The 22,924-nt window shown below is 46.0% G+C and overlaps 1 protein-coding gene across 1 annotated transcript; it reads right to left on the reverse strand.

The window, feature by feature from the left end:
* Positions 1-18,165: 18,165 nt before the first annotated feature.
* LOC149440689 (E3 ubiquitin-protein ligase TRIM39-like) lies at positions 18,166-21,756 on the reverse strand. Its single transcript, XM_089658254.1, has one exon. The coding sequence runs from the start codon at positions 21,754-21,756 to the stop codon at positions 20,185-20,187; it is 1,572 nt and encodes a 523-aa protein (XP_089514380.1). The 3' UTR covers positions 18,166-20,184.
* Positions 21,757-22,924: the final 1,168 nt, after the last annotated feature.

Below are 22,924 nucleotides of genomic sequence, written 5' to 3' on the forward strand. Positions count from 1 at the left end.
TTGGCAGCAGCATGAGGAGGCGGTATATAGGGGCCCATGGCAGATTAGGGGCCTGGCAGCAGCTATGTGAGGCCCGTAATCTGCCTGCACCCTATGTCAAAAAATTAAACACACCAGCAGTGTGAAGAGACCTGAAAGTGGCACATGGCAGCAGAGTGTGGCGATGGAGACAGCAGCAATGGGAGGCCGTACAGGGACCCATGAGAGACTCTGGACTTGGCAGCAGCATGAGGAGGCGGTATATAGGGGCCCATGGCAGATTAGGGGCCTGGCAGCAGCTATGTGAGGCCCGTAATCTGCCTGCACCCTATGTCAAAAAATTAAACACACCAGCAGTGTGAAGAGACCTGAAAGTGGCACATGGCAGCAGAGTGTGGCGATGGAGACAGCAGCAATGGGAGGCCGTACAGGGACCCATGAGAGACTCTGGACCTAGCAGCAGCATGAGGAGGCGGTATATAGGGGCCTATGGCAGATTAGGGGCCTGGCAGCAGCTATAGGAGGCCCGTAATCTGCCAGCACCCTATGTCAAAAAATTAAACACACCAGCAGTGTGAGGAGACCTGAAAGTGGCACATGTTTGAGGCATGATTCATGGCGGATTTAGTCAGTTGTGTCAGGAACTGGTGGTTTGAAATCCAGACTAATCCACGCCTGATTCATTTTCACAAACGTGAGTCTCTCCACACTTTGGGTGGACAGTCGTGTCCTCCGCGGAGTTACAATACCTCCTGCCGCACTAAACACGCGCTCCGATGCCACGCTACTGGCCGGGCATGACAGCCTTTCAAGGGCAAATTCAGCTAGTTGGGGCCAAAGGTCAAGTTTCGTTGCCCAGTAGTCAAGGGGATTGTCTACCTCGGTTGGCAGGGTGCTGTCCAAGTAGGCCCAAGCCTGTTGTTTGAGCTCCTGCTCCAGGTCCACCTGATGCTGCTGCTGCTGCTGCGGCTGGTTAGTAGTTTCCTCACTGCGCTGGTGAAGAAAGCTACTCATCATCGACTGCAGACTGAGGCAGCCGCTGCTGGTGGAGCTGCCACTGCTCCTACCACCCCACCCCTCCCCTGCTGCCATGCCAGCGGAACGCGAGCGCACAGGGCCCACAGTGTCTGAGGATGGACGTTGGCGCACAAAGGCAGAGACCAACTGACTACATAGGTGGTTTTTATAGTACGTAATTTTGGCCTCCCTCTCAGCAGGTGTGAAAAAGGCCACCATTTTGGACCGGTAGCGAGGGTCCAACAAGGTGGACAGCCAAAAGTCATCCCTCTGTCTGATGGTTATTATTCGGCTGTCGCTACGCAAGCAACCGAGCATGCTATGGGCCATTTGTGCCAAGGAATGCGAGGGACTCCCTGCCTCCATCTCCACAGCATACTGCCACGGTGCGTCTGGGTCCTCTGTCTCCTCCTCCTCCTCCTCTACCAGATGCTCCTGCTCCTCCACTCCTGTCCGCTGAGTGGAAAAACCACCCATTTCACTCAATAATTCCTGAGCACAAATGTCCTCCTCTACCTCCTCCTCTTCTTCCTGTCCTGCCCCCACAGGGGTCATGTGGCGTTGAGATCTGTGCGCCACGTCTACCGCACCCTGACCAGCCATTGTTAACAGCATTTGTTCCAGGACGTGCAACAGAGGAATGACGTCGTTCATCCCATAGTCCTGCCGACTCACGAATAGCGTGGCCTCCTCAAAGGGCCTGAGCAAGCGGCAGGTGTCACGCATGAGCTGCCAATGGCTGACATCTAAGTTACACAGGGGAGTACCTTTATCCGCTTGTAACATCAGGAAATCGGTGATGGCCTTTCGCTGCTCGTAAAGGCGGTCTAACATGTGTAGGGTTGAATTCCACCTTGTTGCAACGTCGCAGATCAGGCGATGCTGTGGAATTCCGTTCTGCCGCTGCAGCTCAATGAGGGTGTTCTTTGCGGTGTAGGAATGGCTGAAATGCATGCACAGTTTACGTGACATTTTAAGGATGTCTTGCAGTGGGATGGTGGATTTTAGGAACCGCTTGACAACCAGATTGAACACGTGAGCCATGCATGGCGCATGGCACAACCTTCCTTGACGCAGAGCAGACACCATGTTCTTTCCGTTGTCAGTCAACATGGTTCCGATTTTTAGTTTGCGCGGAGACAGCCATCTGTCGATTTCTCTGTTCATTACACTCAGCAGTTCCTCCCCTGTGTGACTACGTTCGCCAAGGCATACCAGGTGCAGCACAGCGTGACACCGTTGCGCCCTGCACATGTGATATGCCGGTCGGGTAATGGGACTTGGCACGGGGGTGGCGGCTGAGGACACGGCGGAAAAAGAGGTGGTAGAGGCGGACATGCTTGCTGGACCAAGGACGTGCAAACGTGGAGGCAAAAGCGTCGTGACCTGTCCAAGTTGCTGGTGCGGCTGTGCCGGCACCACGTTCACCCAGTGGGCCGTAAATGACATGTACTGTCCCTGACCGTAGTTACAGCTCCACACGTCGGCGCTGCCGTGCACTTTGGCAGAGACTGACATGCTCAAAGACTGGCCCACCATCTCTTCTACATGTGAATGCAGGGCTGGCACTGCCTTTTGGGCAAAGAAATGACGGCTTGGCACTCTCCACCGCGGCGCGGCACAAGCCATCATTTCTCGGAAAGGTGCTGAGTCCACCAGTTGGAAAGGGAGGGACTGCAGCACCAGCAACTTGGACAGGAGGACGTTCAGCTTTTGCACCGTCGGGTGCGTGCTCGCAAACTGTTGTCTCTTGGATACGGATTCCAAGAAAGACTGTTGACGGAATCCGAGAAGAGGAGTAGCAGGAGAAGGAGCATCTGAACGAGCGGAAGATGCCAACGAGCGACAACTCCCCTCAGCAGAGGTGTTGGAGCCTTGACTGGCTGATAGAGGGCGATTGACGACGTCGGGTGACGGAGCAAGTAACGGAGCGGGTGATGGAGCGGGGGCTGGGGCAGGCAGAACCGCCGTATGTTTATCACGGTTTTCCCAGGCCACCGAATGGTGACGCTGCATATGCTGACGCAACGCTGTAGTCCCAACATGGGCCCCCTGGCCACGCTTGCATTTCTGGCCACATAGTCGACATACGGCTACGTTTACTTCCTCGGGCGGCTTGAGGAAAAATTGCCACACCACCGAGTAGGAAACTTTGCCCCCGCTACTCTTCACTGGCTGACTGCTACTTCCTCCGTGCGCACCGGCACCACTACTGGCCGTGGTGGTAGGCTGCAGTGGAGCTGGTGCTCTACTCCGTGGACGTTTGGCTCCACTGACACTGATGCGACCCTGCTGCTGTCTCCTGGGCAACCCACCGACTGTTTTGCTCGCTGCCAAGCTGCCACCCTCTTCTCCTGATGATGCGGAAGAAATTGCCTGATGACGACGAGGCTGCCAAGTGCGATCAACCTCCTCATCATCAAGTAGGGTCTCCGCCTCACTACTAGCCCCCTCGGCTGCATCTGGGTCAGGAGACAGACCTGTCTCTAGACCGGCTACCGAGCCACTCTCCTCGCCAGTACTTGTTCGCTTGGCTGCTGAAAAGGCCGATGTCTCCCCCCGTTCCTGACCGCCCTCTGTTAGCTCTTCCTCACTGTACAGTGGGGCTGAGCCCACAGCATGCGATACTTCGCTTGGTGAGGGAACAGCAAAGGACAGGGGCAGGTAGAGGACACGTGATTTCAGTGGGCTTGCTCCCGGGCCATGCCAACTAACGGTTGTGTCTGACGTACCCACCGACCGTTGGCTGTAGGTGTCAGAGGTGACCTGGGAAGAGGAAGACGACTGAGCCAACCAATCAATGACGGCAGGGTTGTCGGTGGAGACACGACCGCTGGATGACACCGGGAGCACTGGCCTCTGGCTGCGAATACTGCTGCCTTGACCCCTTCCTCTGCTGCCACGTCTGCTCGCTCCTAAAACATTGCCTCCTCTGCCACTCCTCTGCATGTTGTCTGACATACTATTTAATTCAACGATTAGGTGTCCCTGAGTAACAATTCTCTGGCACTCAGTAACAATTCTGTCTGTCCCTGAGTATGAATTCTGTGGCCCTGAGTAACAATTCTGTGTCTGTGCGAGTAACAATTCTGTGTCTGTGCGAGTAACAATTCTGTGTCTGTGCAAGTAACAATTTTGTGTCTGTGCGAGTAACAATTCTCTGGCACTCAGTAACAATTCTGTCTGTCCCTGAGTAACAATTCTCTGGCACTCAGTAACAATTCTGTCTGTCCCTGAGTAACAATTCTCTGGCACTCAGTAACAATTCTGTCTGTCCCTGAGTATGAATTCTGTGGCCCTGAGTAACAATTCTGTGTCTGTGCGAGTAACAATTCTGTGTCTGTGCAAGTAACAATTTTGTGTCTGTGCGAGTAACAATTCTCTGGCACTCAGTAACAATTCTGTCTGTCCCTGAGTAACAATTCTCTGGCACTCAGTAACAATTCTGTCTGTCCCTGAGTATGAATTCTGTGGCCCTGAGTAACAATTCTGTGTCTGTGCGAGTAACAATTCTGTGTCTGTGCAAGTAACAATTTTGTGTCTGTGCGAGTAACAATTCTCTGGCACTCAGTAACAATTCTGTCTGTCCCTGAGTAACAATTCTCTGGCACTCAGTAACAATTCTGTCTGTCCCTGAGTAACAATTCTCTGGCACTCAGTAACAATTCTGTCTGTCCCTGAGTAACAATTCTCTGGCACTCAGTAACAATGCTGTCTGTCCCTGAGTAACAATTCTCTGGCACTCAGTAACAATTCTGTCTGTCCCTGAGTATGAATTCTGTGGCCCTGAGTAACAATTCTGTGTCTGTGCGAGTAACAATTCTGTGTCTGTGCAAGTAACAATTTTGTGTCTGTGCGAGTAACAATTCTCTGGCACTCAGTAACAATTCTGTCTGTCCCTGAGTAACAATTCTCTGGCACTCAGTAACAATTCTGTCTGTCCCTGAGTAACAATTCTCTGGCACTCAGTAACAATTCTGTCTGTCCCTGAGTATGAATTCTGTGGCCCTGAGTAACAATTCTGTGTCTGTGCGAGTAACAATTCTGTGTCTGTGCAAGTAACAATTTTGTGTCTGTGCGAGTAACAATTCTCTGGCACTCAGTAACAATTCTGTCTGTCCCTGAGTAACAATTCTCTGGCACTCAGTAACAATTCTGTCTGTCCCTAAGTAACAATTCTCTGGCACTCAGTAACAATTCTGTCTGTCCCTGAGTATGAATTCTGTGGCCCTGAGTAACAATTCTGTGTCTGTGCGAGTAACAATTCTGTGTCTGTGCAAGTAACAATTTTGTGTCTGTGCGAGTAACAATTCTCTGGCACTCAGTAACAATTCTGTCTGTCCCTGAGTAACAATTCTCTGGCACTCAGTAACAATTCTGTCTGTCCCTGAGTAACAATTCTCTGGCACTCAGTAACAATTCTGTCTGTCCCTGAGTATGAATTCTGTGGCCCTGAGTAACAATTCTGTGTCTGTGCGAGTAACAATTCTGTGTCTGTGCAAGTAACAATTTTGTGTCTGTGCGAGTAACAATTCTCTGGCACTCAGTAACAATTCTGTCTGTCCCTGAGTATGAATTCTGTGGCCCTGAGTAACAATTCTGTGTCTGTGCGAGTAACAATTCTGTGTCTGTGCAAGTAACAATTTTGTGTCTGTGCGAGTAACAATTCTCTGGCACTCAGTAACAATTCTGTCTGTCCCTGAGTAACAATTCTCTGGCACTCAGTAACAATTCTGTCTGTCCCTGAGTAACAATTCTCTGGCACTCAGTAACAATTCTGTCTGTCCCTGAGTAACAATTCTCTGGCACTCAGTAACAATTCTGTCTGTCCCTGAGTATGAATTCTGTGGCCCTGAGTAACAATTCTGTGTCTGTGCGAGTAACAATTCTGTGTCTGTGCAAGTAACAATTTTGTGTCTGTGCGAGTAACAATTCTCTGGCACTCAGTAACAATTCTGTCTGTCCCTGAGTAACAATTCTCTGGCACTCAGTAACAATTCTGTCTGTCCCTGAGTAACAATTCTCTGGCACTCAGTAACAATTCTGTCTGTCCCTGAGTATGAATTCTGTGGCCCTGAGTAACAATTCTGTGTCTGTGCGAGTAACAATTCTGTGTCTGTGCAAGTAACAATTTTGTGTCTGTGCGAGTAACAATTCTCTGGCACTCAGTAACAATTCTGTCTGTCCCTGAGTAACAATTCTCTGGCACTCAGTAACAATTCTGTCTGTCCCTGAGTAACAATTCTCTGGCACTCAGTAACAATTCTGTCTGTCCCTGAGTAACAATTCTCTGGCACTCAGTAACAATTCTGTCTGTCCCTGAGTATGAATTCTGTGGCCCTGAGTAACAATTCTGTCTGTGCGAGTAACAATTCTGTGTCTGTGCAAGTAACAATTTTGTGTCTGTGCGAGTAACAATTCTCTGGCACTCAGTAACAATTCTGTCTGTCCCTGAGTAACAATTCTCTGGCACTCAGTAACAATTCTGTCTGTCCCTGAGTAACAATTCTCTGGCACTCAGTAACAATTCTGTCTGTCCCTGAGTAACAATTCTCTGGCACTCAGTAACAATTCTGTCTGTCCCTGAGTAACAATTCTGTCTGTCCCTGAGTATGAATTCTGTGGCCCTGAGTAAGAATTCTCTGGCACTCAGTAACAATTCTGTCTGTCCCTGAGTAACAATTCTCTGGCACTCAGTAACAATTCTGTCTGTCCCTGAGTAAAAATTCTGTGGCCCTAATAACGTTTCTGTGGCCCTAAGTAACAATTCTCTGGCACTGAGTGAAAATTCTGTCTGTCCCTGAGTATGAATTCTGTGGCCCTAACTAGCGTTTCTTTGTCCCTAAATAACGATTCTGTGGCCCTCATTAACAAGTCTGTGTCCCTGAGTAATGGTTCTCTGTCCCTAAGTAACTTCTCTCTGTCCCCAATTCTCGTTTCTGTGGCCCTAACTCTGTCCCTGTCCCTAGTACAGAGCGGTCTGCCTCTGTTCAATGACTGCAGGCAAATGAAGATTTCCAAAATGGCCGCTATATATACCTCGACCATTACACAGTGCTGGCTGGCTGGCTGCTGATTGGCTGATGCGATCACATGTCGTTGAGGAATGCATTATGGGGCAGCGCGCCTTGTCTGCGCGCCTTCCCCGACATCCCCGCTCCGTCGCCGCACATGTCAGCCGCCATTTTCGGAAAAATTTCGATTCGCGCGTCCGAATTAGGCTGTTTTTCGGATTCGGCACGAATCGAAATTTTTCCAATATTCGACTCGAATTCCACTTCGGATACTTCGATTCGCTCATCTCTAATCATTATCTATATGATTGTTCGCTTATTATATATTTTTTATATTTTGCGCATTGCATTGGCTGTGTGTAATCGTGTTTTTAATTATTGTCGATTTTAACTTTCCTTTTATGGAATTTCTGGTGTTGTGTGTAACTTTAATAATCTATAATGATGGCCCCTGGCATCTTTGCATGAATATAGGGGGCTGGTACTTGTAGTTCTACCACACCAAGATTCAGTATTTGCAACCAGCACTTGGCATGGTTTATCCCTTTGCTTGATATAGTTATCTCCTCCTCACTATCCCCAATTGATTGTTATTATGCTGAGATCTCCTGGCATTGTCAATTGTGCTAGGTGTGTTCTCTCCCATCACAACCCCTTCTTTTATCTGGGCTGTGGATCCCTTTCTCTGGCTCTGCAGTCTTGGTCTTCTATAAAATGGCCGCCGGATACGATCTGTGCATGCGCGGGTTATCCGCGATGACGCGGGAGGCTTGCATTGCGCATGCGCGGGCGTCTTAGCCTCGCGCATGCGCAGTAGCGCTAAAATGACGCGGAAATGCGTCTTTTCACAATTAAGAGGTCCTCTATATATAAGGGACCATGGTTGAGAGGCACATTCCCTTTGATAATGTGCCATTGCCACGAAACGCGTTAGTGATAAGGACACCTCTCACACCATTTATTATCCACTTGTTTCATGCATCTGACTGTCGGCCATCTTTTTGGATTCTATGCATCAGCTTTTTGGACATTACCATGTAAGTGTATTACTTACTTTTTTACCTTTGAATAAAATACTACACTATCAAGATTTCTTTCTTTTGGGTCTTATTGCTGAGCCCCTGAGATGATCTCCTGATAAGAAAGTACATCAATCCTGGCGATAGAGGATACAAAGTGATTTCGTGTTACTGTAAAGAGGCGCACCCCCCCTGGTGGTAGGAGACGGCAAGAGTGGTGCACTGGTGTCCTTGAGGGCTTCACGCTGAGGACCATCTGGCTGTGACCAGGAGTAGGTCATTATACTCCAATGCGCATGTACTTGCGCTATCTGGTTAGTGCATTATACAGTCATTCCCCTATCACGGAAGTCACGGATTTCTTTGGATACATCACAGAACTTATGATTTTAGCATCACCATCACTATATGCACCTTGATTAGACGGATAGATCTTCATTACTCATCTGATTATTGTTTTAACAATTTAAGAATGTGGAATCTGGTGCATGTTGAAATATGAACATTTAAATCTGTTATTCATGCTAATTCCCTGTATTATACACTCAAGCGCTGCATTTTTTGTATTTGAATTGTATTGAAGGAATGGCTCAAAGATACAAACAGCCCAGTGGGCAGGCACCCAGCTGAGAACACTCACAGCTTTGTGAAATGATGTAGCAAGGAGCACCAACAGTGTCAGTCTGCAAGAGTGGAATGCATCCTAGCCAGCCTGAGGGAGAATTCCTAGGAAGAAGTATTAGTCCCTATCCTGTCGCTACTCATCTGGAACCTTTCTCTGCTGCTATTCACTTTCCCTGACAGACAGTTAACATGTCCCTACGCTGTTCACACGCAAAAATGTGCAACAAGCCCGGGAGCTAGGGTTTTAAATAGACTCTGCCTGACCCAAGATGGCCACCAGAGTCACATGGGACAGCACCATTCAACCAGATCACTTCCTAGTGACCCAGGAAACCATAGAGGACTATGTTCCCCCTGACTTCCTTTCCCTCTGCAATGCTGCTGTGGTTTGTGCACCACCTGCAGTGGAGAAAAGAGACGGTGCCTGCCTATACATGTGAGTATCAGAACTGGACCACTAAGCAATGGAAGAAGGTGGCCTGGTCTGATGAATAAAAGAATGCTTTGAGGAACACAACAATGAGTTTGAAGTGATGACATGGCCTCCAAATTTTCCAGATCTCAATCCAGTGGAGCATCTGTGGAATGTGCTGGAAAAACAAGTCCAGTCCATGGAGGCCCCATGTCACAACTTACAATGATATTAAATCTTTGTTTATGTTATACTTGCTTTTGCTCACAGCAGCCTCAATCCTCCTCTTCTGGGGTCCCCAGCTGGCTCTCCTGGCCCCTTCCCTTTGGCGGATGCCCACATGGAAAGCATTAAGGTGAAAAGCCTGAAGGCTTTGGAACCACTTCTTAGACTTTAAAGGATCTTCTACTGATGGCTTAATGGCAGATTCCACCGCGTACCTTCAGTGGTCTAGTGGAGTCCATGCCTCAATGGGTTAGGGCAGGTGGTCATAATATTATGGCTGATTGGTGTATGTGAATTCATTTGTTAATATAAATGTGAACTCCAGAAATGATACTGCTCAAACCTCCAGGCCATTGTAATGTAACTAATTAAACAATTGCCAAGGGTAAAATATAATTAACTCATCTATTGAGTTCAGCTAAAATGACACCAGAGAATATACAGTGGTGATTTGTTCTTTACCTGCAATAAAATGTTTGCTTTTGGCTTTAATATTACTTTATTACTGTCATGTTCTGAAAGGTTAGTATGGCTTTCAGACAACCCCCCAACCTCAGAAATAAACTAATCAGTAGGAAACTTCCTTCTGATGATGATGTCACAAATAATGGAAGCAAACCCTGCAATAAGAAACGCTGCAAGCTGTGCAACCAAATCAATCCATCAAAAAGTGTCAGACACTCAAAAAGGATCTTCAATATCTCCGGATCATACAGCTGCACCTCCAGTAATGTTGTGTACCTCATCCAGTGCAGAAAATGCAGCAAAGGATCTTATGTTGGCGAAACAGGACAGAAGTTGCAAACAAGGATGAATCTGCACAGACATACCATCAAGGAACATAAAGAAGATGACCTCTGCACACCTGTAGGACACCATTTCACACAACCAGACCACACAATGGAAGACCTCAATGTTTTAGTTCTGAAACGAAAATTCAAATCCATTCAGCAAAGAAAAACATTTGAACTAAGAATGATAATTCTATTTGAAACAAAAGATAACGGCCATAACTTGGACATGGGATTCCTCAACCATTATCCGACAGCTTTATGACTATTAGCTGAAGCTTGACCCCCTCTGTGTGAGTGTAGTCTCCCCCCCCTCCGCCCCTCACTTTTGATGTATCTTATCTGTAGCCTTTTTTTTTTTCAATCCCTTCTAACATTCTGCTTAAACTTTGTGATTTGTAATAATACTGTTTGGACTTTGAAGAAGGGGACATACCCCGAAAGTTTGTCCTCAAAATGTTATGTTAGTGCAAATAAAAAAAGTATCACGGACAGTACTCAATTGTTTTTGCGGTAAGAATAAAACTGATTAAACATTTTATTTTAAGGGACAGTGCAAAAAAAAAAAAATGAAATAAATTAAAAAAAAAGTTTAAAATGCCCCCCCCATACATAGGCCACGCCCAGATATGTAAATGGTGTTCAAACCACACACGTGAGGTATTGTTTCTATCGCAAATGCACTAATACGGCTACAATCACCTCAAACGAAAGGTTAATATGAAATTATTCACATGAGAAAGCAAGATCGGTGTTGTATAGCAGGTTGATACAATGTGGAAATCACTGTTGCTTTTTTTTTTACATTTGCGCTGCTAAATCGTAGCAGTGAGAAATCAACAGGTATGCCACCTTGTAGATAAAATACCAATACAGGAATTTTTTTTTATTATTATTTTACATTTATGTTGCTCTGTGCGATGGGAGTCACTTTGGATGGGGGGCCCATGGAACCCAGCTCACTTTGGAGAGGTGGGGGAGACCCCTGTCTCAGCTCCCCATATCCCTCTTATGTGTAAGTCACCCTGTGCCTGTTAGGGGTACAGGGTGATCTGTCCTAATATTGTGTGGGTTTTGTCTCAGACTGTGTAGACATGTTTAGCAGATAGGTGGGGTGGGGGTTGTGGATTGTTTAATGTTATGTGTCTTAGCTTAGTGGGGGGGGTGTTTCCAGCAGCCCTCCCTCCTGATGGGACTGTCTGCTGGTGTGAAGTTTGAATACCTGTGTGTCTCTTGTTACTAAGTGTAGATTGCCCCACCCTGTGTCATGATTGCAAAAATTGCAATTCATTAAACTGTACTTTTGTGTTTTGTATTTCATGACAAAAAAATGTCAGCACCCACCATTTTATTCTCAAGGGGCTCTGCTTAAAAATATATCATGTTTGTGGGTTCTAAGCAATTTTCTAGAGATAAAATGCTGATTTTTACATTTCTGAGAGAAGAGTCAGACTTGGACCCGTATTGAAGTAGTTAAAGCGGAAGTATACTCATCTAGAAACCAGCGATGCTCACCATCTGCCACTGAAATCTTTGGGTGGGCGGCTGGCTTCTGGGTCTTGATCGCTGCCATTGGCCGGGTGGAGATGGTGTCACTCCTGCGCATGCGAGGGAGTTCCTGGAGATCTGGACATATATGTTTAACCTCTTGGCGCTGGCCGAATGCAAAAGTGCGGCCTCCTGGCATCTGGGCCTTGACGCCAAGCGGCCACACATTTGCGTTTTATTAAAAAAAACCATATGTGCTGAGAGCGTGTGCCCTGCGTGCTCCCAGCACACATGTTTGATACTCACGGAAAGGTCCCGATCTCCTCCTTCGATCGGGACCTTTCCCGATCATGTGACCGCCATGACAGCGATTCATGGGGGTCACATTTTATAGCCTAGATAACCCGTAAGATTGGATTACCTACCAGTGGAGGTCATGGACCCTGTTTTGCTAACACATGTAGTCAGTATTTTTGGCTGTGTGCTGTGAGAATTGGTGTGTGCCTTACCAGGATGGACACTATGTTGGATCACGATGCACCAATATTTTTCACAGTTATACAATTAAAACTGTTACTGCACATGAAAATCACTTAAAGCGAAGTTCCACTCGACATATCAAAAAATAAAAGTCAACAGCTACAAAAACTGTAGCTGCTGACTTTTAAAAAACAGCCACTTACCTGTCCCTCGGTACCTTGGTGTGTCCCCCGCAGCCCGTTTCACCAACTGTCCTGTATTCCAGGAGGCCGGCATCTTCAGTGTGGGCACCCGACTGTGACAGCTTGCGGCTTTACAGCCGGGTACCCACAGCGCATGTGCGAGAAGCGCTGCACTTCATGAATGGTCCTGTAGTCTTCTGGGACCTGTCAGGTGTCCCAAAAGACTACAGGGAGGGAGGGTAGGAGGACACTTTCTGTTTCCGATCGCCGCGGCGATTGGACCGGAAGTGGGAGCGGGTACCTGTCAAATTTGGGTACCCGCTCCCCCCCTGCTCCCCAAAGGTGCCAATCCTTAGTGGGGAGTGGGGGAGAAGTCCTTAAGTCCTTTTGGGGGGAGTTCCGCTTTAAGTTTATAATTACTGCATGTATATAGATTTGCGCTGACATTTTTTGTTCACTTGAAAAAAATCTGCATTTTTTTGCTAGGAAATTGCTTTGAACCCCCAAAAATTATATATTTTATATATAGTAGACACCCTAGTGAATAAAATGTTGGATGCTGCAATTTTTATATCACATAATACTCACACAGCGATTTTTTAAACGCAATTTAAAAAAAAAAAAATCTTTTTTAACTTTCAATACACAAAGACACAATATATTGGCCAGTTGTTTGGTAAAATATAAAAGATGTTGGTACGTTGAGTAAATAGATAGCAAACATGACACGCTTTAAAACTGCGCACGCCCCATGCATTGGCGACAAATGCATACATTCTTAATATCCATAGGCGACACTTTAAAAGCCTTTACAGGCTACAATTTAAGATTTACAGAGGAGGTCTAGTACTAGAATTACTGCCCTCGATCTGACGTACGCAGCGATACCTCACATGCATGGTGCAACCGCTGTTTACATACCAACACGATCTCATCAACATGGGTGACATCAGATGCTTTCCCAATTTACAAATGGCGCTGTTTATATCTTGTGAAACTGAAGTGATGAAATGCTCGTAGCTTCCGATTTCTTAGACTATAGAGATGATTGGCACCACTCTGGTCTCCCATCAGCTCTATGGTCAGCTGGCAGAAACACCAGCTGCATTCTCAGGTTCCCCCGATAGCACAGGAGACAGCCTGAGAAAGCTGTGGAAGGCAGCTGCTTGTAAAAAGCAATCCTGCAGCTAACTAGCCACTAGGTTTGCTTTTACATGAAAGCCGATTGCCGGCTGACAGAAACGATACCAGGATGATGCCTGCAGCTGCAGGCATCATCCTGGTATAACCACTCATAGTCTAGTGATGTATCAGTACGTCGCTGGTCCTTGTTGGGTATATATACTATGTTCTTTTTTTTTGTATGCAGCCTGTGGACTGAATGAAAAAAAGAGAAGAAATCTCTGCCGGAAAAAGTGTGTGGTATGCCCACCATTAGAATATACAGCCCTGCACCCACTTCTAATGGTGGGAATACATGAAATGTTGGTTTTTTTTTTCATTCAGCAGATTCCACTATTCACATCGATCGATGCGGATGAAAAAATCTCTACCCCCAAAAAATGTTAAAAATATATGCCAAAGCATAGGGTCCATCCACCCGCAGGCCACCCCAGGCCCCCATGCTTGGGGATATATGCTCTTTTTTAACTGCAGATGAAAAATCTCATCCAACAGCGCTGCCCACACTGACATATATCCTGAGAGCAAGACCCTATTGCTATCAGGATAAGCAGATCTGTGCTGCAACTAAATGGCATTCCTGCAAAGAAAACAGCAACGGTTGACAATAAAACAGTAGCAGTAAAACCGTAACAACAGAACAGTAACTTGGCAACAATAAAACAACTATTTTCGTTTTTTTAATTTTTGACTTTGACTTTTATATTTTTTATTTTTTTAAATTTTTTAAAACTGTTTTTAACTTCCAGATGTTAGGGTCTCTCAAAATGCGATAGCCAGTATCCTGACTGCCTAACATCTTTCGAGACCCTGTGTAAATATACTGATATGCGCTGTGTACATGTTGTCTATGTACTCATGTGCATCTTGGGGGTACACATGTCTATGCATGTGTAGAGGAGGTAGAGGAGGGGGGGGGGTTCCTTATTTTTGATTTACTGTATATAACATACTGCAGGTGATAGTACTCAATTTCTTTACAGCTCTGGTTGCCGTCGGACAGAATTTGACAGCCGTGAACCTGGAAGTGCTCAGAAGTATTCACAAAAAAAAGTGCGGATCAGCCAACAGAAGTACACTGATTTTCCCCTGCTCAGTGATTCTAAATGCAGCACTACCCCCTTAGGAGTTGCTGAGTTTTTGGGTCCCCCTAAAGCTGTGCACAGCCAGGCAACACACATTTTCTTCCACACTTTGCACTCAGAGTCAGTAAACAGTCCTTGAGCTTGGTTTTTTGGTTTTTTTTGTAGGGAATTTCAAACTTGGATGGGGTTGAAGGGTATATAGGATGCCCAAGGAAACTGCAGACTTGAGGACAAACTCCTTAGAAACTATGTACAGATGTGGACAAGAAAAAATATATAATCTCTCCTTTAAGAGCATTCCAGCTCTCTGTGGTACCACCTCAGACCCCAGATGAATCCTCCTCTTCACCCGGCTGCACTGACGGTCCGGGAAGAACAGATATAGTGAATGCGGGGTCCGAGGTGAGCAGATATAGTGAATGCAGGGTCCGAGGAGACCAGATATAGTGAATGCAGGGTCCGGGGAGATCGGATATAGTGAATGCAGGGTCCGGGGAGACTGGATATAGTGAATGCAGGGTCCGAGGAGACCAGATATAGTGAATGCGGGGTCCGGGGAGAGCGGATATAGTGAATGCAGGGTCCAGGGAAACCAGATATAGTGAATGCAGGGTCCGAGGAGACCAGATATAGTGAATGCAGGGTCCGAGGAGACCAGATATAGTGAATGCGGGGTCCTGGGAGACCGGATATAGTGAATGCAGGGTCCGAGGAGACCAGATATAGTGAATGCGGGGTCCGGGGAGAGCGGATATAGTGAATGCAGGGTCTGGGGAGAACAGATATAGTGAATGCAGGGTCCGAGGAGACCAGATATAGTGAATGCACGGTCCAAGGAGACCAGATATAGTGAATGCAGGGTCCGGGGAGAGCGGATATAGTGAATGCAGGGTCCGGGGAGAGCAGATATAGTGAATGCGGGGTCCGGGGAGAGCGGATATAGTGAATGCGGGGTCCGAGGAGACCGGATATAGTGAATGTAGGGTCCGGGGAGAGCGGATATAGTGAATGCAGGGTCCGGGGAGACCGGATATAGTGAATGTAGGGTCCGGGGAGAGCGGATATAGTGAATGCAGGGTCCGGGGAGACCAGATATAGTGAATGCAGGGTCCGGGGAGACTGGATATAGTGAATGCAGGGTCTGGGGAGAGCGGATATAGTGAATGCAGGGTCCGGGGAGACTGGATATAGTGAATGCGGGGTCCGGGGAGAGCGGATATAGCGAATGCAGGGTCCAGGGAGACCAGATATAGTGAATGCAGGGTCCGGGGAGAGCGGATATAGCAAATGCAGGGTCCGGGGAGACCAGATATAGTGAATGCAGGGTCCGGGGAGAGCGGATATAGTGAATGCAGGGTCCGGGGAGACCAGATATAGTGAATGCAGGGTCCGGGGGAGACCAGATATAGTGAATGCAGGGTCTGGGGAGACCGGATATAGTGAATGCAGGGTTCGGGGAGACCAGATATAGTGAATGCAGGGTTCGGGGAGAGCGGATATAGTGAATGCAAGGTCCTGGGAGAGTGGATATACTGAATGCAGGGTCCGGGGAGACCAGATATAGTGAATGCAGGGTCCGGGGAGACCAGATATAGTGAATGCAGGGTCCGGGGAAACCGATATAGTGAATGCAGGGTCCGGGGAGACCAGATATAGTGAATGCAGGGTCCAGGGAGACCGGATATAGTGAATGCAGGGTCCGGGGAGACCAGATATAGTGAATGCAGGGTCCAGGGAGACCGGATATAGTGAATGCAGGGTCCTGGGAGACCAGATATAGTGAATGCAGGGTCCGGGGAGACCAGATATAGTGAATGCAGGGTCCGGGGAAACCGGATATAGTGAATGCAGGGTCCGGGGAAACCGGATATAGTGAATGCAGGGTCCGGGGAGACCAGATATAGTGAATGCAGGGTCTGGGGTTTAGTAACACTTTATTATTTGACTACAAAAAGTGTTACTTAGCTAAATATTTTATGCAATCTCTAAATGATAGCATTTGTTGTTTTGAAAACCCGCTGTAAAGGAAAAAGTAATAGTGAAAAAAGCACCTTAGAATTTTATTTTTATTTCATTTTTCATAGTTTTTGTATAGGGGTGTGGCAGGGAATGTGTCATTTTCATACATACTATGTCCTAAAAGGTGTCCCTCTTTCTGATCCCAGAAAGTTTGAAGATATGATAAGAGTTAGTAAAGGGGGACATGAACTCGTACTGTGCTGAATGGATGTCTTTTCAGAAACATTGGTTTATGTTCTTAGTTTGATGCTCCTACACTTATCCCAGCTCATACTATCTCCAAGATGATATCACACTCTTTATTATTTGTATTGGAAGGAATGGAACTTACCAACGCCATTTTGTTGTAGTCATGGGCGCAAAGTGGACGTTACCGGCACCATTTTGTTGTAGTCCCGGGCCTATAACTACCAGACTCCCTAATGCCAATTGAGCCACCAGCACCATTTTCTTTTGGCCTCGAGTATATCGACATCAGGCAGCATATTACAATAGACCAACCCACCATATAGATGGACCCAACATTTTGAAATAGACCACACAAAGAAAAAGTTACCAGCAAAAATAAAAAAATAAATATAACATTTTTTTTTTATTTCTGTAATACGCTGATGTCAAAATACTCGGGGCCACAAGAAAATGGTGCTGGTGCTCCAGTTTTAGTAAATCCACCCCAGTGTGACAGGAAGACAACACAGGAGTGCAGTTGACAGACAAGCACTAAGCGTTGTCACCCTGTAACAGGAAGTACCTGAACAAGAACCTTCATGGCAGGATCACCAAGTGTTATTTTAATGAAAGATGCAGATTTTGACTTTAAAACGCAAAGCTTATATTTTAGAGATTTGGCTTGCCCAATCCTTAAAGGAATAGTCCACTTTTTGCAAAAATGTTGTAAATGAACCAAAACTGATATAGTAAAAAATGTGCAGAGCATTGCAACTGCAATCAGTGCTCTTGTATTATGTGCCCCCAGCCCCATGTCCATACTGAGGTACAGACAGGTGTATTTAGGTTTTGTGCTGCCCCAGGCAACACAAAAATCGTCCGCCCCCATAGACACCGATCAACACAATTCCCCCTTCCCCCTCCCACAGGGAGAGCCTGACATTGACCAACAACACCTCTACACCTCACCCAAGAGGGCCTTCCACTACCCCCACCCTCCGGCGATAGAGACTGGTTCAAACGCTTTTGCAACAGGAAGGAAACAACTGAGGATGAGCCACATTCGGGTCAACAAGCAGAACCCCAGACATGATCGAGGGAGGGCGACAAATGCTGGCACAAGATCAGCGACTGACTCTACGACACTCATCTTCATAGCTCCGGACATCCCCTGGAACGAGAGCCAGGCTCTACATACACCATCAAGCAGCCCGCAGCCTCTCTCGGTGCCCACCTGGTTCCCATGGTGCGTGTGTCCCATATTTCATCCCTTCTTCTGGGGGAGGTGCTGCCCCCCTGAAAAATACCGCCCTAGGCAAGTAACGCAGCGCCGTATCGCACAAAAAGGCCTGGTCAGGAAGGGGGGAAAATCCTCTGGAGGGCGAGGGGTTAATTTGCACATTTGCGTGAACTGTCACTCATTGTTTTTAGTGAGTGCTTAGGCCTCAATCATGCTAGTATAGTGTGAAAAAAACGAGCATTTGTTTGTACACAAATTTATTAAAAAACCAACAAGTTTCCATTTTCAATTTGACTTTTCTGTACAAAACTCATGTAAAAAAAACCCAAAAAAACAGTGAAGATAAAAACAGAAGAGAAAGAAAGTAGAACAGGAGAGAAAACAGAACGTCAGTCAAACTCTTCACATCAGGCAAATGCATGTATAGGTGTATTGGTCGTCACGCAGGACTTCCACATTATGATATACAGCAAACCTATGATTCATTTACCTGTAGAAATAGAATTTTACTCAGTAGCAATAATGATGTTGACCTAAAAAACCTAAAAAAATCTCAATAAAACACTAACTCTAACTAATCTGCTTAACCCCTCGCCCTCCTAAGGATTTCCCCTCCTTCCTGACCAGCGTTACGGCGCTGCGTTACTTTGACAATTGCGCGGTCATGCAACGCTGCACCCAAATGAAATGTATGTTTTTTTTCCCACTAATTGAGCTTTCTTTTGGTGGTATTTAATTGCCTGCGCGGTTTTTATTTTTTGTGCTATAAAAAAAAAAGACCGACAATTTAGGGAAAAAAACAATATTTTTGACTTTTGGCTATTAAACATAGCCAAAAAATGTAATTTAATTTAAATTTTAAGGCAAAATGTATTCTGCTCCGTGTCTTTGCTAAAGAAGGGGAGATCAAAGGGTTAACTGTGTGTAGGGAATGTTTTACTAGGGGGCGGGGGGGTGCTTCACTGTAAGCAAACTGCTTGGGATGGCTGTGCTGTACACAGCCATCTCGAGCAGTGTGCCCAAGCTGACAGGGAGGAAGACTTTGTAAACAAAACAGTCTTCCTCCCCGTCGGTGATTGTCGGTAATCACCTGGCACCAGTGGGAAATCACCAGCCAGGACCCAGTGATTGACATCTACAGCCGCAAATGGCGGCGCGGCTCACAAGCGCCCACTACCCAAAAATGCAACATCACGTATATATATGTGATTTGCACACCCGTGCCGCCGTGTAGCAGTACATCTGCTATACAGCGGCAGGTAAGCGGTTAACCTGTTGTCTCCGTAACCAACAGTGGTACCCATCCCCACATGTAACTGATGTGAAGGAGGTTACCACACAGGGAAAGGCGAATAAAGCCATGGGTCATATCGGCCAGTAGGCCTGTGGATATCTGATATGCCCCCAAGAAGGGCTGCACCCCAATAAGAACCAGTCTACGTATGAAGGGTAATGAGGTACCGTTCCCCAACAGTATGGGTGTATCCATACAGGGGTTTCTGGAATAAAGGTGTACCAAGCTTTGCCATCCATTGTTAATGGCACCCAAAATGTGCCAAACAAGAAGGGCAATATGGCGCAGGAAAGCATGATACCAAAAGCACTTAACAAGTGACGCTCAGGAAAAAACATGAGCATTTTTGCCATGTTTGTCGCAAGTAGGGCAACTCACTGGAATGAATGGGCGGTCTTACTCATGAAGCAGAACAACGCATAAAAAACACGCATATGTGCGACACCTGATGTCGTACTACATTGGTGTGAACGGGGCCTTAAAAGTCCTAATACACTAAAAAAAACATAGCGGCACTATTTTTAGCCAACACAACGTACAAGTCATTCACACTAACTTGCGCCAATATGGCAGCATATTACCCCATATATGCCGCCATGGATAGGCGATAGGAATGGAAAATCGTGGTAAGTATTTGATGCAATATTCCATTTTCCTGGGACCACATGGTAGCATACCTGTGGTGATATGCCACCATGGATTGATACCAACAATGGAAAATTCTGGTAAGTAATTGATACCATTTTACATTTTCTGTAATGTGGTGCACTAAACGCAGCTGGACACTGGGGTAAGATTCAAACTAAATTTCAACGTGCTGCATTGCACATGTACCGCCTGTTGTGCTGCATGCACGGTAACGCACATGCACCAGTTGTTACTATAGCCAAGATTTTTACTCATCTACTCTACCCATTTTGTTTTTTGGATAACACACAACCTCAAAATATAGGAAATTTCATAAATTATGGTATTACAGAAAACACCGGAGAAATAAGCTTCACCCAGGCTTCATCATTTACATAGAACACTGCATGGAGGGGTTCGGTGAAGGTGGTGGTGAAGGTGTGGAGGTGTCTGATGGAGTCACATAGCTGGTAGAAGGACAGACGGCCACCTTCATAATCCAGATCTATTGCTAATCTCTGCACTGCAGACCCAGGGTTCAATGCCTGTGTCTGTGAATCATGTAAAGCTGTACAGTTTTTATCCTCCATGCGGAAACTCCAGGACTTCTTATTATCTCCAACACTAGAGTAAACTGCTTGTCTGTCTATACTGGGATAGCAAATACCGACATCCCATTTACCATAGTCACTGGCCTTTACCTCCCAGTAATGTCGTCCAGAAGAAAAGGTCTTGGTACTCAATACTTGGTAAAACTTTGTAAATCTTTCAGGTAATTTTGGTCTTTCCTGACTTGTTTTTGCCGCAGATGCTTCTTTCAGATTATCGGTTAAAGCCACAGAGTTGTGTGCGTTTTTTGCATCCAGCAACAAATCTGTCACTTGGTGGTTATGAAAGTCAATCTTTGAAGTCAGGGTAGAGATGAGACCAGTTATGGATCCGTGTAATACGAAGGAGATCAGAACATAATCCAGATCACAAACAGAAAGTTCCTTCACATCTTGGCAACCTGTGTGTGATTCCTGATTGTGTAGGACAGTTATTGGGTCAGTCATGTCACACAACTTCTCTATGTGAGCAATCTTTCTGGATAGCTCATTCTTCTGTATCTCCAACTGTTTAGTGAGATCAGTGACAGACAATGAGACCTTCTCTACCTGCCTGGATATCTCACTCAGAACTTTCTGTTCCTGGACCTCCAACTGTCTCCTAATATCCTCATATAGCGCAGAGACTCTCTTCTTCTCATCATCAGCTTTTTCTTGTGTTTTTTTCTCGTGGTCCTGAAGATTCTGTATTGTCTTCTCAGTTGCCTCTCTCTCTGTAGTCAGTTGGCCTTGAACATTTCTCAGTTTCTCCTTCTTTTTCTCCAAAGCCTCTTCTAGAAGTTCCACTTCATGTCCTTTATGTTTCCCCACCAGACAGCAGGACACACATAGGCAGACAGAATCCTCAGAGCAGTAATACTCCAGAAGCTTCTTGTGGATGGAGCATTTCTTACTACTGAAGGATGAGGTGGGTTCTATCAGCATATGGTCCACTGTCTTGTTGTGGGCTGTCAGGTGTTTATCACACATAGAAGTCTCACAATGCAGACAAGTCTTGATAGCTCCCACCGGAGAATCCACACAATACGTACAGAGGATCTCACATTTCTCCTCCTTTTGTTGTGTAGATCTGAAGTTGTCCACAATGTTACACAGCTTCCTGTTCTTCTCCATCACAGGACGCTCCACGTAGTCCTCTCTGCACTCTGGACAAGAATAGACCCCAGACCCCCTTTGTGTATCCAGAGCAGTCACAATACAATCCCGGCAGTAGTTGTGACCACATCTCAGTGACACCGGCTCCGTATAAAGGTTCAGGCAGATGGAGCAGCTCAGCTCGTCTTCTAAAGCAGTGTCCGCCATTTCTTTTGAAACAAGGAACAGGAAACCTATCAGAAAATTTGTTTGGGAAAGGGCGGAGACTTTGCAAGTTAACCCCTGCAGAGGACTAAAGGATTGCAGAGCAAGCTATTGTCTACTACTGATAAAGGAAAATCCTGAAAGAAACAAATATGCAAAGGGAATAGCTATTAGTTTGTGCCCAATGCTTCTTGTTAGGAGAAATAAAAAAAAGTTAATTTTTTTTTTTTTTTTTAAATATAGCCAATGCGCATAGGAACTCACACCAAAGAGCATGCAGAAAAAAGGGGAAAGCAATTCTGCATACACAACAAAAGAAAATCTCTTCCTTCAGCCTGGGTTCACATACAGTTGTGTTCAAAATAATAGCAGTCAGACATCACTAACCGGATCAATCACTGTTTTTGGTAGAAATGATATTTCTACATGGCAAATAATTTCCTAGCAGGTATAGTAAAGTAATAGAAATCCAACAGACCCAACAGTCATGACATGCATGCTGCTGATTCTGTGTCATTGAATCACTCATTGAAAGGGGCATGTTCAAAATAATAGCCGTGTGGAGTTCTATTAGTGAGGTCATTCATTCTTTGAAAAACAGGTGGCAATTATTGCCCTTATTTAAGGAAGGAAGGCAGCAAATGTTGCACATGCTGGTTACAGTGCATTTCTCTCTGAAATTCTGAGGAAAATGGGTCGTTCCAGACATTGTTCAGAAGAACAGCGTACCTTGATTAAAAAGTTGATTGGAGAGGAGAAAACATATAAAGAAGTGCAGAAAATGATCGGCTGCTCAGCTAAAATGATCGCAAATGCTTTAAAATGGCAACCAAAACCTGAAAGACATGGAAGAAAGCGAAAAACTACCATTGGAATGGATAGAAGAATAGCCAAAATGGCAAGGACTCAGCCAACAATCAGCTCCAGGAAGATGAAAGAAGGTATGACGTTCCCTGTGAGGACTGTTACAATTAGAAGATGCCTATGTGAAGCCAAGCTATCTGCAAGAAGCCCCCACTGTTGGAGAAACGACATGTGCTGAAGAGGTTACAATTTGCCAAAGAGCACATTGACTGGCCTAAAGAGAAATGGCGCAACATTTTGTGGCCTGATGAAAGTAAGATTGTTCTTTTTGGGTCTAGTGGCCGGAGACAGTTTTTCAAACGACCCC

Source organism: Staurois parvus, unplaced genomic scaffold (genome assembly GCF_062004578.1).
Source record: "Staurois parvus isolate SC_StPar_1 unplaced genomic scaffold, SC_StPar_1.0 ptg001060l, whole genome shotgun sequence".
NCBI lineage: Eukaryota > Metazoa > Chordata > Amphibia > Anura > Ranidae > Staurois > Staurois parvus.

Coding starts and splice junctions, on each gene's coding strand:
- LOC149440689 (XM_089658254.1), bottom strand. CDS start 21,756: ATGGCGGACACTGCTTTAGAAGACGAGCTGAGCTGCTCCATCTGCCTG.